A 20711-nucleotide genomic window follows, 5' to 3' on the forward strand; every position below is an offset into this window, starting at 1 on the left:
CCTCTTAAACTACTGAAATGCAAAGAAAACTGTTTGGCACAGTTATTTCTATAACACATACAAAAACTGATTTTTTTCAATGATTTGCAAAATAAAAGTTAACAAAAACAGCAATAACCCCAACCTCAATCTCCTAATTTTTATTTTCCCTCATTTCCTCACATACTAAATACCAAATCTAAATTTTAACTACTTAAGAACATAGGATTTATATTAAAATTGAAGTAATGGAAACATTTTTAAAAATAATAAAGATATAAGTAACATACATTCAGAAAAATAAGTACAAATGACTTATATCATGCCGAGTGAAATGGAATATATTTTGAAGATCGCGCATTGACTTTTTTAAATCATGAGGAAATGAATAAGTAGCCTAACATAAATGAACAAATATAAGTCCAAAGTGCACATTGACAGCTAAGAGCAAATAAATCTATTTATGATAAATAAGCCTCCTCAACTCTTTCGTTGATCTTTCGATCCATTTTATGTTGCATTGCCCTTTTTTTGTCGCATCAATCCAAAAAGCTTTTTTTGCTGTTCCAGAAAACATGCACATTTGAACCAATCAGAGCTAACTCTCTGCTGATCACATGTCAGTATCATACCTATTAAGTTGTGGAAAGTCAAAATAGGGAGATTTTTTTTTCCCGCGCCAGACATTGCGCGCACAACAACGATAAAACATGCATATTGGAATCTTTTTTTTGTAAACTTTGTTTATTGAACCAATATAGTACAAGCAAATGAGGTAACAGCATTTGAGCATTCTTCTTTTTTTCATATTGAAACTAAAAATTAAAAATTAAAAAAAACTCACCCACCCAATACCCACGGCATATATCCTCAAAAAGCAATGTATTGTTAATATAGTTGTTTTCCTTTAAAGGGGAAAAGAGCACAGACCAAGAAAAGGGGGGGAAAAAAACAGATATACAGTGGGGAGAACAAGTATTTGATACACTGCCAATGGGAAAACCCATTGGCAGTGTATCAAATACTTGTTCTCCCCATTGTATACATATATATACACACACCTTTATATTGTATAGTTTTTCAGGCATAGTTCAAGAATCCACACAGAGATGGCAATTTGTGCTTCTGACATATGCAAAAAACGGGTTCCAAGCGTTCTCAAAGGACGCAGATCCACAGAGCGTCAGTCTTAACCTTTCCAATTTGAGGGAAAAAAAGCATCTCCTTGATCCAATATGCTTGCGTAGGTGGAACTGAAGATTTCCACCTCAAAAGAACTAGCCTTCTGGCCAGCAAGGTTGCGAATGCTATGAGGTCCCCCTTCTGAGGAGGTAGACCATGTGCAGCAGGAACCACACCAAACAGAGCAGTCAAGGCATTTGGAGCAATATCTATCTCTGTAATCTTCGATAGAACAGCAAAAATGTCAGACCAATATGAAGTTAAAGACGTACAAAACCAGAACATGTGTGCATAATCGGCCGAGGCCTGCTTACAGCGATCGCACGTGAATGAGACTGTATGTAATATTTTGGCTAGTTTAGCTTTGGTATAGTGAGCTCTGTGTAGAATCTAGGGCTGCAGCTAACGAATATTTTAGTAATCGAGTAATCGACTGAAAATTCTATCGATTAATCGAGTAATCGGATAAAACAAATATATTTTTAGGTGAAGAGCAGTTATAAATATACATGAGAAAACAAGACATTTTATCTAATCTTGAACCATTTTCAGTCAATCAATGTCTTTATTTTTGATGTATATTGTTGAAAACAGCCAACAATTGCATCTGAGATGTAACTAGAATAAAAAAAAAGACTAATTCACTGCTTTCACTCAAAAAACTTTTAGATCTTATTTAAAAAAAAAAAAAATTATATATATCTTACCTAAAAATGCCGTTACGCTGGATAACACACATCACTTCCCACGTGTTTCAATTAAATTTCTATTTGTGTCAAGCCATTTTTAAGTTCTAGTTAAGTTTTAAGTTAGTCTAAACTGTAAGTCCTGATAGGATTTTGAGTTTTTGCAGTGTTCAAAATAAATGTATGATACAGGCTGTATTGGAGCACATTAGGGACCATTGCTACTTGGTGTTTTATCCAGCAATGACTACTGAGCTAAAATTGATAGTTAGCATTATTAAGTTTTTATTCTACACCCTCATCACTCCACAGTGCTATGTTATGTTAAAGCCTGTATGTAAGACACGTTAGCCACGCATCGACGGTGGTCATAATTAATAGAAAACTAGCCCTCCGCAGGGCTAACGTTACGTGAGCTAGTAGTGACAGTAGCGATAATCTTATTTATTAGCGCTTAGCGCTCTTTATTAGCGCTTAGCGCTCTACTGCTTTAAGATGGCGGCTGTTTACTAACGCTGCCCAGATGCGGCCGAGTCTGTCATTTCGCATCTAGTTCAACATACATGCGATCTCTATGAGACGCATCAGACGCTACCTGCAACCAACGTAGCATCGTGCGGGCTAGTATTTAGCAACGTCGGCGTCGTTTGTAGCGGCTGTTGGCTGCAGTGTTTTTTTTTTTTTTTTTTTTCCCTTCTTCCTCTCCGCACGTGACATCAGCGCGTTGTCCCGCATTAAAAGTAGTCCGAGCAAAACGTGATGCTTAGAGCTGTCAAAATAAACGATTACTCGAGGTGAATAAAATTACTCGGATCAGTTTTTAAACTCGAGTTACTCGAGTTGCTCGAGTATTCGTTTCAGCTCTAGAATCCTACACTTGAGTGAAACTGTGTCTGGCGCAGATTGAAGATTTGTGTGTCATATCGGAATCTAATTTTACATTTTATTGTGTATTGAACCTTCATATGAATACAATGAGCACAGTAAATGATTAAAAAAAGTTTTTTAATCATGCATCATAATCGTTCTTACATAATCTTTCTTACTAGTTCTTTAACATAATCTTACATCTTTCTTAGTAGTTATGTACTTTAACACAGTTCCATGTGACTGTCTTTGCCTTCTGAGCCAACTCGCAAGACATTTAGTCACGGTCTATGTTGAACATCGTGGCCAGTAGAGCACAAACAGTTTCATTTGACAGATCTGATCGGTAGCTGGTACTTACCTACAATACTTTTATTTGCCGACCGAACTCTTGTACTATCCATGTGCTGTGATGTTTTTGCATGCTTCGTCACATCGTTTTTTCCTCCACTACGAACCGATATACGTATGCACACACAACAGAGAGCAAAGAGCAAATGTCACTCCTCTATCACTTTTACTTATCCAAGAATAGTCCTTTTGCCAAGCTGCTTGATATTTTGACTTTCTCTTCTTGTTGCATTGCTTCTCATCAGCCATCTTGCTCGTCTGCTACTTCCGCAATAAATGAAGTCACGTGGGAGCATGCACGTCTCGCAAACTTTCTTTCACTCAGTTTCAACACAGTTTTTCCTGTTTGTGAATAGAATCTTCGTCCCAAAAATTGACCGATTAAGCTGAGAACTTTTATTTTATTATTTTTTTAAATCGGGAGATTTTACTGGTAAATTGGGAGGCGGGAAAATTTGTAAATAATCGGGAAACTCCCGACCAGAGGTTGCGCTAGACATTTTCGTTGTCTGTCATTTTGACTGACAGGGTCATAAAAATCCGGTCATAATCTATTTTTACCCGTCACTTAAATTTTTTAAATGATAATGATGACATATTCAATAGTATTTAGTTTTCATTCATTTTTAATTAATATTGTAATGCTTGCTTGGCGGCGAAAAATTAGACACGGAAGTCGTGGTATTTTTCTCCCTCTTTTTACTCTGCTTACCGCCAACAACACCAACAAAACAACAACTCCACCCCCAAAGAAAAAGAGGCAACTATAGACCCTACCCACGTGACGTCACAACTCCGCTCTCCTGAATGGTACCGCCCAATTGTCCGTCAAAACATAGTGTTAACCTGTTACGGCTACGTACATTCCTCCTATTTACGGCGTGTTTTTCTGCTCCTTAACATTAATAATCAAAATGGTGAAGGCGTGTGTGGCTGTTGGTTGCACTAACAGAGAAGATGGAAGGAGAGACTTGAAGTTTTACCGTATTCCGAGGGATCCAAAGAGGAGAGCGAAAGACAGTGGGTCGAAAAACATCGATTTGGGCATCAAATATGGATCTGGCGACTGTATAGAACGAAGCTTTTCCACATAACGCCTTTTATGCAACACATCCAGTGAGTTTACGGCATCAGAAAGCACCGGGTCTTCCATGAAATGCATTTTAAATTCCTCGATCAATTGAAACCAATGCTAATACAGAGACAAAATGACGGACAACTGGGCGGAACCATACAGCGAGCACGTGGTTTTGTGACGTCGGTGGGTAGGGTCTATATAGACCCCAATCACCAACGTCACACAATGATCTTAATTGTGGTTGTCAGCCCAAAATCTTCTAAATATATATTAAATGCATCTTACCAGATATAAAATGACTACTACATAGTCTGTGGTGATCGTTTGGTGCCCAGATTTCTTGTCGAATTACAGCAGTCCATCTCGCTCTCCACTTCGGGTCTCTCAGAATACGGTAGAACTTCAAGTCTCTCCGTCTATCTTCTCTGTTACTGCAACCAACGCGACCCCTGCTCCCGACCAAATCGGGAGATTTAATAGGTATGCAGTATGTCAGCCAATTGAACGCATAAATGAGTCCAGGCGTTTTGCTTTGCTGCGTGCATTCGCACATTGATGTGCCTCATCATCGTCAGACTCCGATAACTGCAGCAGCTGGGGAAACCTCCATGCCATCCATGGAATAAAATCAATAATAAATATTGGTGGAAACGGATTACGCTACACAAGCACTTTATTACGCTTTTTGTTAACACTTGTGTATGTAAATCTGATGTTCCTAGATTGTTTTCTTCTTGGAGATGAAACACATGTGTGGCATCTTAGCATTTTTTTTGGTTTTTTTTACATATTGTTTTGACAGTTGCGTCATATTTTCGGAATCAAAGCACCGTGTACCGGAACAGCATTCCGGCTCTGAATCTTATACCGGAACTTCATTCTGGCCCTGAATCTTATACCGGAACTGCGTTCCTGACCGTTCTGGCCCACATTCACCCCTGGGTAACACAGAAAAACGCACGTGCTCACACACGCACGCACACATACACAATTAGGATGCCTGTATGTACGAGCATGGGCTAAGCTAAGATTCGAGCATACACTCACCGGCCACTTTATTAGGTACACCATGCTAGTAACAGGTTGGACCCCCTTTTGCCTTCAGAACTGCCTAAATTCTTTGTGGCATAGATTCAACAAGATGCTGGAAGCATTCCTCAGAGAGTTTGGTCCATCTTGACATGATGGCATCACACAGTTGGTGCAGATTTGTCAGCTGTGCATCCATGATGCGAATCTCCCGTTCCACCACATCCCAAAGATGCTCTATTGGATTGAGATCTGGTGACTGTGGAGGCCATTTGAGTACAGTAAACTCATTATCATGTTCAAGAAACCAGTCTGAGATGATTCCAGCTTTATGCCATGGCGCATTATCCTGCTGAAAGTAGCCATCAGAAGTTGGGTACATTGTGGTTATAAAGGGATGGACATGGTCAGCAACAATACTCAGGTAGGGTGTGGCGTTCCAACGATGCTCAATTGGTACCAAGGGGCCCAAAGAGTGGCAAGAAAAATATTCCCCACACCATTACACCACCACCACAAGCCTGAACCGTTGATACAAGGCAGGATGGATCCATGCTTTCATGTTGTTGAAGCCAAATTCTGACCCTACCATCCGAATGTCGCAGCAGAAATCGAGACTCATCAGACCAGGCAACGTTTTTCCAATCTTCTATTGTCCAATTTCGATGAGCTTGTCCAAATTGTAGCCTCAGTTTCCTGTTCTTAGCTGAAAGGAGTGGCACTCGACGTGGTCTTCTGCTGCTGTAGCCCATCTGCCTCAAAGTTCGATGTACTGTACGTTCAGAGATGCTCATCTGCCTACCTTGGTTGTAACGGGTGGTTATTTGAGGCACAGTTGCCTTTCTATCAGCTCGAACCAGTCTGGCCATTCTCCTCTGAACTCTGGCATCAACAAGGCATTTCCGCCCACAGAACTGCCGCTCACTGGATTTTTTTTTTTTTTGACCATTCTCTGTAAACCCTAGAGATGGTTGTGCGTGAAAATCCCAGTAGATCAGCAGTTTCTGAAATACTCAGACGCGCCCTTCTGGCACCAACAACCATGCCACGTTCAAAGTCACTCAAATCACCTTTCTTCCCCATACTGATGCTCGGTTTGAATTGCAGGAGATTGTCTTAAACCATGTCTACATGCCTAAATGCACTGAGTTGCCACCATGTGATTGGCTGATTAGAAATGAAGTGTTAACAAGCAGTTGGACAGGTGTACCTAATAAAGTGACCGGTGAGTATATATCTTTAAGGTAATTTTATTGCTTACACTGTGTTTTGGTGTCATCAAAATGCCCCCCCCCCCCCCCCCGCCACAAAAGTCAAACTCCACCTATACTTAGAAGTACATTTTTCTCAAAAAAGTTACTCAAGTCAATGTAACGGAGTAAAGCTAAGGCCTTACTACCCACCTCTGCTATTCAAATCATTTGTTTTTGTTTTCCCTAAATTGGATCTTTCAATTAATTCATTTATTTTATTAAAAATATTCATGTATATACTATTGCACGAATCACAAAATTTGTTCAGGCAACAATAATAATTCTTTAGTACAATTTGATTGTCAAATGGGGACCGCAAAATATTGTCCCGTGGGCCGCAATAGGCCACTGGGCCGCTTGCTTGAGACTCTTGTCTTTGTCCTATTTGAATAAATGCAATGAAAAAAACCTTTAAGGGGAAAAAAAATAAATCTTGCATGAAAGAGTTAAACCACTTTGGGCGGAACCGTCATGTCACGCATGCAGTGAAACAAAATCCGAGTTTTGCGCCATCAAGACAAGCGGGATCTGCTGCGGACGTGGCCGTGCGTGTGCGCCGCCGGTTTCGGGTTCTTCCACGTGGACCTCACCGCACTCACTTTCCATTCTGGGCGGGCGGGCGGGAGCGCGCGCATGACGCAGTGCAGAGCTCGCGGCGCGTTCACGTCCCAGCAGCAGGACGCGATACAAGCAGGACGTGAACGCAACACCGCCGGAGCCCACCTTTACCTCCTCATGTCCTCACTTCAACTGGCACGACAGGTACGTCACCGCGCGTGCGCGTGTTTCTGCTTCAGCACAATTCCTCTACATTGTACTATGAGTGTGATTTTATTCTAAAGTGAGAAATATTGTCGTAGGTGATGCTATTTGATTTTCACATAATCGGAAAATCAGCTGTTTGTTCCACTCACTGGTGGTCAGAACATTAGGTACACATGCACAATTGATTTTTGAGCCAGAGAAGTAGTTCAAAGCTCTGCAATCATATCACATAACACAGAGGCTACTGTTCTTGGGTGTGTTGGCGTTGGCATCGAAATATGATAACATAAAATTATTATAGGTGTGATCATGGACGCCCATCTGAGAAGACTCGTTCCTTCAGTTCTTGTTTTGGCACTGGTCCTGCAAGTTCACTTGTCCCAGACTGCACCTCAAAGGTTAACTCCGACTACAATGTTTCAATGTGGTCAATTGATCTGAACATAAAAGTTAACATCGCTGACTGATTCATAAGTAGACCAATCTCATCTCTTCTCATTTTTGCTGAATGTTTGTGATATTCTTGACAATTTGTTTTACAGAGAGGATTGGAAAAAAGCTCAGCCTGATTCCAAAGTGCTTACCAATCCTTTTGGCTCTCAAGAAGAAGAGCGAAGGTGACTGACACAACAACAACAACGACACAACATATACTGTAGATAGTAGACAACATGTTTCAGTATGTTCAGAGGAAAATCTGAATGAATTGAGGACATTATTTTTTTACAGTGAGGAGCAGAAGTATTCGCCCCCCTTGTGATTTTGCAAGTTCACCCGCTTAGAAAATAGGTAGAAGTCTGAAATTTAAATCATAAATGCCACTTTCCACTTATAGAGAAATAATCTAAAAGAAAAAAAAATACTGGTACTCACATTGTATGATTTTTCAATAATTTATATGTTCATAAGCAGTGGTGTTACCAGGATGCCAGGTGTGGGTGGGCATTAGTCTTACCTGGGGGAGCAACAAAATAAATTTTAAAAAAAACCAGCGTAGGGCAACTGCACCTTAAAACTTGTTCTGTTTTCTCCTCGAGATAACTGTTGTTGTGATTTGGTCTAAACAAATAAAAGTTGATTTGATTGTATTTGACTTAGAACCCATCCATAACTAAACCGTATGGACATGCAGGTGACAATGTTTTTTTTTTTAGGTAACCTATTGTGGTTTCTCGGTTTTATTATTATTATTACTATTCAGTAGTTATTCTTTGTTCCGCAGTCCCTTTGAGCTCAATTTGACCCCCTTAGAATGCTTCAAAATGCAGCCAAATCAGCAGGTAGCTCAAGACAGGTGCAATCTTTGATACTGTGTAAAGAGAAATTCCAAATACACTATGTACCGCCCTCTAGCAGTCATTCTTTGTCCCGCCGACACTTTGAGCCCTACTTTGACCCCCTCAGAATGCTTCACAACTCACCAAACTCAACAGCCAGGTAAACACTGGTGAAAACTTTGATAAAATGTAAAAAAAAAAAAAAAAAAAAAATATATATATATATATATATATATATATATCAAAATATGCGTAAATGTGTGTAGCGCCCCCTAGGAACAAAAACACCATTTCATTTTTTTTTTTTTTAAGGTGAAAGAGGAGGTAACAACGCAAAGGTTAACAGAACACAACAGTACTATATTCAATTGGATACCATACGCTGTGCCCAGACTGCCGTTAGTACTACATCCAGTTTTCTTTGGGTGGGCAGAGCGTGTCCGTGGGTGCCCCTGCCCCCCCTCCCCTGGTAACGCAAATATAAGTATTTGTGCGGTGGCCGAGAGGTGTATGGCCAAATGCAAAGTCCAAACACTTTGCAAAAAGAAAAAAACACGAACCCCAATTTCAAACGCTTTGCAAAAGAAAAAAGCACAAATACAAACTGCCACAACACGATCCCCAATTGCAAAAGCACGATTGCAAATTGGCAAAGCACGAACCCCAATTGCCACAACGCGAATGCAAAACAGCTACAAAGCGACAGCAAATAGCTACAACACGACAGCAAATAGCCACAGCACAACAGCAAGAAGTCACAGCGCGACTCCAAGAGGAAGACCTGGAAGTAAACTACATTTCACAGAAGAAGACATGAGGACTACAACTCCCGCCGTCCTCTTGCTACCGCGTAACCGCAAATCATCATTTCCACACACGTGCAGAGCTGAAAAACATAAGTTGCAGAAATTCACTCACTAATTTACACTTTATATATAGCAATATGTGCTTGGTGACCATCTCTATGAACCTTCACAACACCCCCCCCCCCCCCCCCATCAGAGGCAAATTTATATAAAAATGATATCAATCGTTTGTAGAGATGTCCCGATCGATCGGGTCCGATCACGTCATTTTCAAACTATCGGAATCGGCAAAAAAAATATCGGCCATGCCTTTTTTTAATATATATATATATATGTTTTTTTTTTTTTTTAATTAAATCGTTTTCTAAATGTATTTAACGTTACAGATATAATATGTTACACTCATCCAGAATCTTTAGTTTAGGCTTAAGGTACCGATAACGGCGGTAATTAATTTTTAAAAAATGTGTCACATTAAATATTTAACACAATTATTGCATGCGTTGCACGACCCACTCACACATTGTCGCGCTCAATCTGTAATGGCATTTAGAGAGATAAAAGGCAGCGTAAAATGAGTAGAGTGAATTTTGGCAGCCTTTGACACCTTGTTTTAATGGGCTAAAGCCTTACAATCCCTCTCCCTACGATTAGAAATATCATGGGAAGCAATGTGGGGAAGCAAGGTAGCAACTGATCTTTTTCTTAACACATTGTTATTTCCCAACGCAGAGAAGATATATCAATTGGTAGGACTACGCACAGTCATGTGTCCACTTCCCATCATGCATTTGGGTTGAACGACTGCAGTATCATTTACTGAAAGCTCAACAAATACACTAGATGGCAATATTTAGTCACAATATACAAAGTCACAAGTCTTTCTATCCGTGGATCCCTCTCACAGAAAGAATGTTAATAATGTAAATGCCATCTTGAGGATAATAAACAAATACAGTACTTATGTACTGTATGTTGAATGTATATATTCGTCCGAGTTTTATTCATTTTTTTCTTAATGCATTGCCAAAATGTATATGATCGGGAAAAATTATCGGGAATGATTGGAATTGAATTGGGAGCAAAAAAAAAAGCAATCGGATCGGGAAATATCGGGATCTGCAGATACTCAAACTAAAACGATCGGAATCGGATCGGGAGCAAAAAAACATGATCGGAACAACCCTAATCGTTTGTGCTGCTGTCATTTTGGAGATATTTACAATTCTTTTATATAGGTAAATCTGAGGTCAGCCAGCCCCCAATGTTCATTATGAAGTCTATGGCTTAGGTTTGAAAAAATTACGTCATTATCCATCTTGCCTCTTCTGTCTTCAGGTAATTTTGGCTAAGTAAAGCAAATGACCGTCTCTAAGGTGCTAGTCCCATGATCTGTTCAAAAACGTATTTTGACCCATTATTAAAATATTTTTTTTTGTTCCATTCATTCATTTTTGTTGTTTTATTGCTTTACAACTTTTATAGACAACATTTTACCAGCAAAGTCTTAATTTTAAATTCACATACACTATACAAGAAAGTCAATTACATGTAATAACATATTTCGGCCACTGGCCCCTTCTTAATCTCCGCGTATGCACTTGCCACATTAAGGGTTCAGCACACTTGAATTTTTTTCTTGAACAGATTATGATATCATCAACAGATCGGATGACTAATTCATTCAGAAATGTAAGAATTTTCCTGGGATGGACATATTATTTCCTCCCACAGTCTTGTCTGTTCATTGTGGACTTTAAGCGCTTCATAGTGATAATGACGTGTCCTAGACTGATAAGGTTACAACACTTAATTTTACTGATTCACGTAACAATCATAAATGAATTCATTCAATCATGTCAGCAAAAGAAACAGATAGTTTATAAGTTTTGTTCTTTTTTTTTTCTCAAGTCCCAGTCAAAATGACTACTTTTGTGTGCACCGCAGGTTGCTGCAGCGTTACATTGAATTAACAAGAAAAGATGACGTAAATATCAATTCACGGGACGAAGGTAAACATCAAGACCGTTTCCACTTTGACAAATTAACGCTCAATTTAAATGTGTTATTTCTGTGGTTGGGTTAGAGGTGTTCTACTTGTTTCGTCTCTACGACTTTGACCGCAGCGGGCACTTGGACGGCTTGGAGATGATGAAGCTGGTGGCGGACTATAATTCCCAGAATGCACCTGAGGAGCGGACCAATGACTTGGTGAGCAGATCAATGTGTTTACTACCGTGTACAAGCGTGATAAATTCAGTTGGCAAGTAGGTGAAACCTGCAGAAGATGGAGGTTATGTGTTCGGTACCATATATCTCTTTGGTTGTATGTCTGTGTTCTAGACAACTCAAGAATGAATAAAGAGATTATTAACAAACTTTTCAGAATATGTTTGCAATATACAGTGGGGCAAATAAGTATTTAGTCAACCACTAATTGTGCAAGTTCTCCCACTTGAAAATATTAGAAAGGCCTGTAATTGTCAACATGGGTAAACCTCAACCATGAAAGACAGAATGTGTGTGTGGGGGGGAAACAGAAAATCACATTGTTTGATTTTTAAAGAATTTATTTGCAAATCATGGTGGGAAATAAGTATTTGGTCAATACCAAAAGTTCATCTCAATACATTGTTATGTACCCTTTGCTGGCAATAACGGAGGCCAAACATTTTCTGTAACTCTTCACAAGCTTTTCACACACTGTTGCTGGTATTTTGGCTCATTCCTCCATGCAGATCTCCTCTAGAGCAGTGATGTTTTGGGGCTGTTGTCGGGCAACACGGACTTTCAACTCCATCCACAGATTTTCTATGGGGTTGAGATCTGGAGACTGGCTAGGCCACTCCAGGACCTTGAAATGCCTCTTACAAAGCCACTCCTTTGTTGCCCTGGCTGTGTGTTTGGGAACAGTGTCATGCTGAAAGACCCAGCCACGTCTCATCGTAAAATGCCCTTTCTGATGGAAGGAGATTTTCACTCAAAATCTCTCGATACATGGCCCCATTCATTCTTTCATTTACACAGATCAGTTGTCCTGGTCCCTTTGCAGAAAAAACAGCCCCAAAGCATGATGTTTCCACCCCCATGCTTCACAGTGGGTATGGTGTTCTTTGGATGCAATTCAGTATTCTTTCTCCTCCAAACACGAGAACATGTGTTTCTTCCAAAAAGTTATATTTTGGTTTCATCTGACCATAACACATTCTCCCAGTCCTCTTCTGGATCATCCAAATGCTCTCTAGCGAACTGCAGACGGGCCTGGACATGTAATTTCTTCAGCGGGGGGCACGTCTGGCAGTGCAGGATTTGAGTCCCTGGCGGTGCATTGTGTTACTGATAGTAGCCTTTGTTACTGTGGTCCCAGCTCTCTGTAGGTCATTCACTAGGTCCCCCTGTGGGGTTCTGGGATTTTTGCTCACCGTTCTTGTTGTCATTTTGACGCCACGGGGTGAGATCTTGCATGGAGCCCCAGATCGAGGGAGATTATCAGTGGTCTTGTATGTCTTCCATTTTCTAATAATTGTTCCCACAATTGATTTCTTTAAACCAAGCGTTTTACCTATTGCAGATTCAGTCTTCCCAGCCTGGTGCAGGTCTACAATTTTGTCTCTGGTGTCCTTCGACAGCTCTTTGGTCTTGGCCATAGTGGAGTTTGGAGTGTGACTGACTGACTTGTGGACAGGTGTCTTTTTATACCGATAATGAGTTAAAACAGGTGCCATTAATACAGGTAACGAGTGGAGCCTCGTTAGACCTCGTTTGAAGAAGTTAGACCTCTTTGACAGCCAGAAATCTTGCTTGTTTGTAGGTGACCAAATACTTATTTTCCACTCTAATTTGGAAATAAATTCTTTAAAAATCAAACGATGTGATTTTCTGTTTTTTTCTCCACATTCTGTCTCATGGTTGAGGTTTACTCATGTTGACAATTACAGGCCTCTCTAATCTTTTCAAGTAGGAGAACTTACACAATTGGTGGTTGACTAAATACTTATTTACCCCACTGTAAAACGGAAGAGGTGATTCGATTTTGAGTTTTAAGGTTCAAAAGGAATTTTGCAATAAATTGTTGTTTTTGTGTTCAGGTGGTGTCCATGGTGGATTTCCTTCTTCAGAGTCAAGACGTAAACAGCGATGGTCTCTTGGCTCCCTCAGAACTTCTCTCTCCTTCAAGATCTCACTCAGAGGTATGTATTTTTTTTCCACTGAATTGAAGCCATTGAGATAATATTGCTTCATTTTTCATACTATCTCACCCGTGAAGGACAACGACATCAACATTCCTGCTGAGGATCAGAGGGTGATTTTGGAGGAAAGGGTGCCAAACGTCGAGATGACCGAGGAAGCAGCCAAAGTAGAAGAGGAGCCAGCGGAACATGTTGAGGATGCAGACAAAGTAGAAGAGGAGCCTCCTGAACATATTGAGGATGCGCGACAAGAAGATAGAGTAAAAGAATCTGTGCAGCATGTCGATGAACACAATGGACAACAAATCCCAGAACACTTTGCCATAGAGCAGGGGCACCAACAAGAAGTCCCTGTGCATCAGGGCCAACCAGAAATATAAACGTCCTCCTCAACATGTTTCGTTACTATCATTGATGAGAGGAAATACTCCCATAGTGCAGTTTGTTGTGATGATTTTTTTAAAGAGACAGAATTTAATTTAAAGGATTTGAGTCTGACTGGTTTGAGCTACAATTTTTTTAAAGCTGTCTAATAAGAAGAGTAATAACACTGGCTAACAAAAATTTTTTTTGCATTGATTACGGTAATCCAAATCTGACCTTCGTTTTTTTTTCTTTTTTTGTGTGCAAATCGAGATTTACATCCTTATTTAGAAAAAAGTGGGTCTATACTTTTAAAAATTGCCCCAATCTAACATGTAGAAAACTAATATTTGTTATGTGATGTTTAAGACAACTGCAGACACAGGAGAGCCACAATAGGAAATATGTGACATGTGACGTACTGGACTGCTCTGCTCCAATAAGTGAGAATCAGTCAATTATGACAACGATTCAGAAAGACGTACATAACTATGCAAAAGACTGAAAAATTGAAACTTATTGGGTGAAAACATATGATGAATCTGGATAAAATACCACTGAAAAACATAATCAGCGACCACAAATTGTATGAAATCAGTTTAAAAGACAACAACAAAATCCAACTCAAGCAACAGAAAATGGGGCGGGGGTTGGAAAGTGTAATTGGTGGTCTTTTCTGAACTATTTATTTAAAAAAATAATAATAATAATAATAATTCATTGACTATACTTGTACAGTCTGTGACTGAATATTGTACAACGATTTGCAAAGGAAATAATGCATTACACACAAACTTTATATACAGTGTACTCTAAAAGAGAACTGCTAATAATAATAATACGTTTTCCCAGTCAAAATAGATTGGACGTCGATCGCAATAAATGGCAGCCAGTGAGTTAATGGTAAAACAAAGGACATAGGTTTGCTCTCAACATTGGTAGGGACAATATAACAGCAAAACCTGCATGTACACTTTTTTCTGGGGACGGGACATTAATAAGACCAGATTGGGTGAACGGGGGTCACGGCTACATTTCTCACAAATATGAACCTCATTAATTGATAGGCTAATGACCATATAAATAAAAATGAAAATTGGGGAGAAGGGGCGAAGTTTCGTTTTACCACATTCCTGTTTAATTAATTTTAACAGTAGAAAACACAAACACACTTCACTCGAAGCAGCTTCCTACTTTAGTTTTGCAGGTTGGCAAATTCACAGTTTGCTATGCTAACTCTGATTCAGGTCAAACTTTCAGTAGGAAAATTAGTGGTGTGTTCCCCACCTCCACAACACTGACGTGGCTGCTGCTGGCCGAAAAAAAAACTTCTGATATCCCTCCTCTCTAAAGGAGGCGGAGGAGGCGGCATGTTGTCGACATGTTACATTTTTATCTGGGATTGAGAGTGCGTGTGTGTGATCAAGTCATCAGCCAATCAAACGTGCGTTTGAGGAAAAAACATTCAGCAAGTGAAAAAGTTAAATGTAAGTCTGAACATAAAGAAAATTATACACTTAATAATTGTAGGGTCGATTGTATCCTTACAACATATGGAAAGGCAATCTTATTTATCCATATAACTGAAGTCATAATATAATGCAAATAGGGTTTCTTAAAAGTTGGTGGGGACAATTTGAGCATCCTGAAAAGTTGGTAGTGTTATGTCCCTACCGTCCCTAAGCAAACCTACGCCCTTGTGTAAAATTGATATTTTTAAATAGATAGATATTTTTAAAACAGACTCAAGGTTCAATTTACAACCATACAATACAAGGAAAAGAAAAAAACAAAAAATAAATAAATAAATAACAATAAAAATAAACTAGAGTGATACTCCTATTGACCCACCTATAAGGCCAGGGTTCCCAGAACAATGACAAGCAGCGTGTAGAGCTGCGTAAAGTGTTAGTCTGATCCAAGACAACCACATTTTTACACCCCTTCAAACAATTAATAAAATTAAACATCAGCACTCTTAAAACAGACTACAACGTATTCACCCAAGCAGCTACAAGCATTTTAGAGGCACTGCACCATCTGGGCCTTTTCAACTAGATTCTCAGAGAGTCATTATATGCCACTTGCAGTCTCTGAAAGCTTGTCCTATAATTTGAACACAGATGCGCAGTGTAGAGTGGTGTACAATAGGCTTTGAACAAGGCGAGTTTGACCTCATCAGACCACTGGCCACATTTCCGGGAGAGAACATTGGCTTGAACATACAATAAGCGTCACTATGAAAATTGTCAGTCGGCGTGTCCGTGATCATATGACCGAGGTATTTTAACTGACTACTTGACATGACAACTTAATATCAGGGAAAACCAACCGTTTATTCTCTTTGGTTCTTAGAATCATAATGGCACTGTTTGTGTTGATTTTGTGAAACAGTCAAATCAAAAGTAGAAAATAATTTGAAGATCTTCAGTTTATACAATATATAAATGATATATACAAGGTGTCCAGTATATTAAAAATGTTGCTTTTTGCTGATGATACAAATATTTTTTGCGCAGGTAGCAACCTAAACAGATTGGCCCAGCAAGTAAATGAGGAATTGGACAAATTAATCTGTGGTTCAATGCCAACAAACTGTCACTAAATCTTAGTAAAACAAAATATATGTTATTTGGTAAAAAAGGACTAAAAGAACATCTGAACATTCAAGTTAATCAGGTGACTATTGAACATGTTAGAGAACACAAGGTCTTAGGAATAATAATTGATGACTTATTAACATGGAATACACATATACCGGTAAGTCAACTGAAAAATAAATTAGCTCGAAGTATCTCTATCCTTTTCAGGGCTCAAAATGTACTAGATCAGAGGGCCCTTCAAATAATTTATAGTGCACTAATTTTACCATATCTGACTTATTGTGCCGAAATTTGGGGAAACACTTTTAAAGGCCGCCTGCATCCTCTGATGGTTGTCCAGAGAAAGCAATAAGGATTATTCATAATGTTCCCTACACAGCACATACAGTGGGGCAAATAAGTATTTAGTCAACCACTAATTGTGCAAGTTCTCCCACTTGAAAATATTAGAGAGGCCAGAAATTGTCAACATGGGTAAACCTCAACCATGAGAGACAGAATGTGGAAAAAAACCCCAGAAAATCACATTGTTTGATTTTTAAAGAATTTATTTGCAAATCATGGTGGAAAACAAGTATTTGGTCAATACCAAAAGTTCATCTCAATACTTTGTTATGTACCCTTTGTTGGCAATAACGGAGGCCAAACGTTTTCTGTAACTCTTCACAAGCTTTTCACACACTGCTACTGGTATTTTGGCCCATTCCTCCATGCAGATCTCCTCTAGAGCAGTGATGTTTTGGGGCTGTCGTTGGGCAACACGGACTTTCAACTCCCTCCACAGATTTTCACTGGGGTTGAGATCTGGAGACTGGCTAGGCCACTCCAGGATGTTGAGATGCTTCTTACGAAGCCACTCCTTTGTTGCCCTGGCTGTGTGTTTAGGATCATTGTCATGCTGAAAGACCCAGCCACATCTCATCTTCAATGCCCTTGCTGATGGAAGGAGATTTTCACTCAAAATCTTCTCGATACATGGCCCCATTCATTCTTTCCTTTACACAGATCAGTCATTCTGGTCCCTTTGCAGAAAGACAGCCCCAAAGCATGATGTTTCCACCCCTATGCGTCACAGTGGGTATGGTGTTCTTCAGATGCAATTCAGTATTCTTTCTCCTCCAAACGCGAGAACCTGTGTTTCTACCAAAAAGTTCTTTTTTGGTTTCATCTTACCATAACACATTCTCCCAGTCCTCTTCTGGATCATCCAAATGCTCTCTAGCAACCGCAGACGGGCCTGGACGTGTACTTTCTTTAGCAGGGGGACACGTATGGCAGTGCAGGATTTGAGTCCCTGGCGGCCCATTGTGTTACTGATGGTCCTTAGTTACTGTGGTCCCAGCTCTCTGTAGGTCCATTCACTAGGTCCCCCCGTGTGGTTCTGGGATTTTTGCTCACCGTTCTTGTTATCATTTTGACGCGATGGGGTGAGATCTTGCATCTTACCAAGCATTTTACCTATTGCAGATTCAGTCTTCCCAGCATGGTGCAGGTTTACAATTTTGTCTCTGGTGTCCTTCGACAGCTGTTTGGTCTTGGCCATAGTGGAGTTTGGAGTGTGACGGACTGAGATTGTGGACAGGTGTCTTTTATACCGAAAATGAGTTAAAACAGGTGCCATTAATACAGGTAACGAGTGGAGCCTCGTTAGACCTCGTTAAAAGAAGTTAGACCTCTTTGACAGCCAGAAATCTTGCTTGTTTGTAGGTGCCCAAATACTTATTTTCCACTCTAATTTGGAAATGAATTCTTTAAAAATGAAACAATGTGATTTTCTGTTTTTTTTTTTTCCAACATTCTGTCTCTCATGGTTGAGGTTTACCCATGTTGACAATTACAGGCCCCTCTAATCTTTTCAAGTAGGAGAACTTGCACAATTGGTGGTTGACTAAATACTTATTTGCCCCACTGTACACACGAGCTATTTATTAAATCCAAATTATTAAAGCTTAATGATATGATTAATTTCAAAACTGTACAGATGTTGTACAAAGAGTCTAAAAATAGCCTCCCGTATAACCTACAAAGTCGCTTCCAGGCAAGGGAATTGAACTACGATTTGAGAGGAGAAACTGTATTTAACCTCAACTATGCCAGAACAACATTAAAATCATTTTTGAGTCCCTACATTGGTGTTCAACTTTGGAATGACTTGGACTCTGGAGTGACCAGCTCAGGGTTGTTGGCTGTTTTTAAGAGAAAATACAAACAACTTGTACTACACACTTATGCTGCCAAACCAATCTAACGTTTGGAAATGATAAGAACTGTAGACAAGGGGAAAAAGTCTGGGTGACAAGTCAAAACTGTAAACATAACTTAATGTACCCAGAGCAAAGGTGGGAACAACACACACAAAAAAAAAACATTGCTGAATGCAAACATGGCTAGACTAGACATCCGTCACATGGACAGACAATTATTTGGCTCTGTAAGCGTCGTGCAGACAGCAAACTCTGACTGTTGATAATAAGTATTCAGCCAAATCTGTAAAGACATGGAACTGGTCAATTGGTCACTGAGTGCTCTGGACAAGATCTTCTCTACAATGCGAACAGAACCTGGACGACGCCCATGTCCGGGCAACACTTTCAAGTCTGGATTTATGGAAGATTTATGGAGTGTCTGACTGCACTTGAAGTTGAGGACATCGAGGATATTTACCTCTTTGTTACGCTGCTGGCTGTGATTCTTCTTCAAGTGCTCGGAGCCAAATGAATTCGTCGGATCGTCGTAAAAAGTGTTGGATAGCCAAAGGAAATCAGTGGAATTGACCACTACGGAAAAAAAAAATTGTAATCATCACACAATCTGAAATGTCAAAATTGTTATTCAATAATTTGCGTACTATGGTATACTGGGGGCATGATTTAATAAGCTTTGGCTTATTTAATAAGCTTCGGCTCAGCCCTTTTCTTTTCGGGTTTTACTGAATATAAACACAACTGAATGCTGTATGTTTGGATCTGTCATGCCTGAAAAGGAAATAAACAAATAAATAAATTTCCTTTACATCATTTCCAGCAAATTTATTTGAACACTTTCAGTGCCAGTGACGATGATAGACTTCCAATCTTGTGGCTCTTTTCATCATAGGTGGAGTTTGGCTTTTGTGGCAGGAGGGGGGGAAACATGTTGATGACCCTGAAACGCGGTGTCAACAATAAAATTAACCTACAAGATATATGCTTGGTTTGTAGCTTAGCCCATGCTTGTAAATACAGGCATCCCAGCTATGTGAGTGCGTTTTTCTGTGGAGAAGTAGACGCCGATTTTTGCCTTCCGCATAGATATCCAATTAACTGCCAAGTTCTTTCAGTCTGGAACATGGCGCCGGCAAAATAGGAGTTGGCATTTTTTTGACTGAATATTCCAGCCAGGAATATTTATAATCATACATTGAAAATGAACGTGTTTTGTTTCTCATCATTTTTAGGGGAATTCTAAATCAGGCTGCCTAGGCCAAGGATGTCGCCCACTGAATATGGTACACCCGGTTGTGGCTCTGTTATACAATTAGCGTCTTTAGTGGGACAAACAAACAGCGCTCACCATTTTGGCGGTGCTTGGTTCGCACTCAGTAGTTGTTGTCGCTTTTGAAAGCTTAGTTTTAAAAAAATTACGTATATGCTTGTTTCTTCTGTCCTCAGGTTGTTTTGGCTATGCAAGAGCAAGTGACCGTCTCCAAGGTGCTAGTCACATGATCTGTTTGAAAATTAATTATGACCTATTATTATTTTTGTTTCATTTCATTCATTTTTGTTTGTGGTTTTATTCATATGTGTAGTTTAAGGGGGGGGGGGGTCCCCTGGTGGCCGAAAAGTGTCATTGCATGTAATAGATTGTCCTATATATGATTTTAAAATTAAGAGTTTTCCGGTAATATATTTTCTGTAAAAGTTGTAACGCAATAAAACAAACAACAAAAATGAATGAAATGAACAAAAAAACCCGATATTTTTATAATGGGTCAAAATTATTTTTCGAACAGATCATGTGACGAGCACTTTAGACGGTCATTTGCTTTGCTTGGGCAAAACCACCCGAGGACCGAAGTGGCAAGATGGATATACGGACAACTCCCGAGCAAGAACCAAGGATTGATAATGTGGACCATGAAACCTCATAGACCACCGTCAAAATGGTGAGTGGAGTTTTGCCCCAAATCGTTAATTGTGCAACAATGCCACAACTGCTGTTCTGCCAAATTTTGTACCCTCAGTAAATGGTGTTATACTTGTATAACACTTTTCCGCCTTTCGAAGCCCTCTAAGCGCTTTAC

The 20711-nt window shown here is 39.7% G+C and overlaps 1 protein-coding gene across 2 annotated transcripts; it reads left to right on the forward strand.

Annotated features, from left to right (window-relative positions):
- The first annotated feature begins 7090 nt into the window (after nt 1-7090).
- cgref1 (cell growth regulator with EF-hand domain 1) lies at nt 7091-19699 on the forward strand. Of its 2 annotated transcripts, XM_057833106.1 has the most exons (7): nt 7091-7187; nt 7492-7588; nt 7733-7807; nt 11221-11285; nt 11360-11484; nt 13362-13463; nt 13541-19699. In XM_057833106.1, exons 2-7 carry the CDS (start codon nt 7500-7502, stop codon nt 13841-13843), a joined length of 759 nt encoding a protein of 252 aa, XP_057689089.1. In that variant the 5' UTR covers nt 7091-7187; nt 7492-7499; the 3' UTR covers nt 13844-19699. The 2 variants fall into 2 exon arrangements, with proteins under 2 accessions (XP_057689089.1, XP_057689090.1); XM_057833107.1 differs by having other exon boundaries at nt 7109-7588.
- The last annotated feature ends 1012 nt before the right edge of the window (nt 19700-20711 follow it).

Source organism: Corythoichthys intestinalis, chromosome 1 (assembly GCF_030265065.1).
Source record: "Corythoichthys intestinalis isolate RoL2023-P3 chromosome 1, ASM3026506v1, whole genome shotgun sequence".
In the NCBI taxonomy this organism is placed as follows: Eukaryota; Metazoa; Chordata; class Actinopteri; order Syngnathiformes; family Syngnathidae; genus Corythoichthys; species Corythoichthys intestinalis.

Coding starts and splice junctions, on each gene's coding strand:
- cgref1 (XM_057833106.1), top strand. CDS start 7,500: ATGGACGCCCATCTGAGAAGACTCGTTCCTTCAGTTCTTGTTTTGGCA. Junction 7,808..11,220: donor TCTCAAGAAGAAGAGCGAAG/GTGACTGACACA, acceptor TGTGCACCGCAG/GTTGCTGCAGCGTTACATTG. Junction 11,286..11,359: donor TATCAATTCACGGGACGAAG/GTAAACATCAAG, acceptor TGGTTGGGTTAG/AGGTGTTCTACTTGTTTCGT.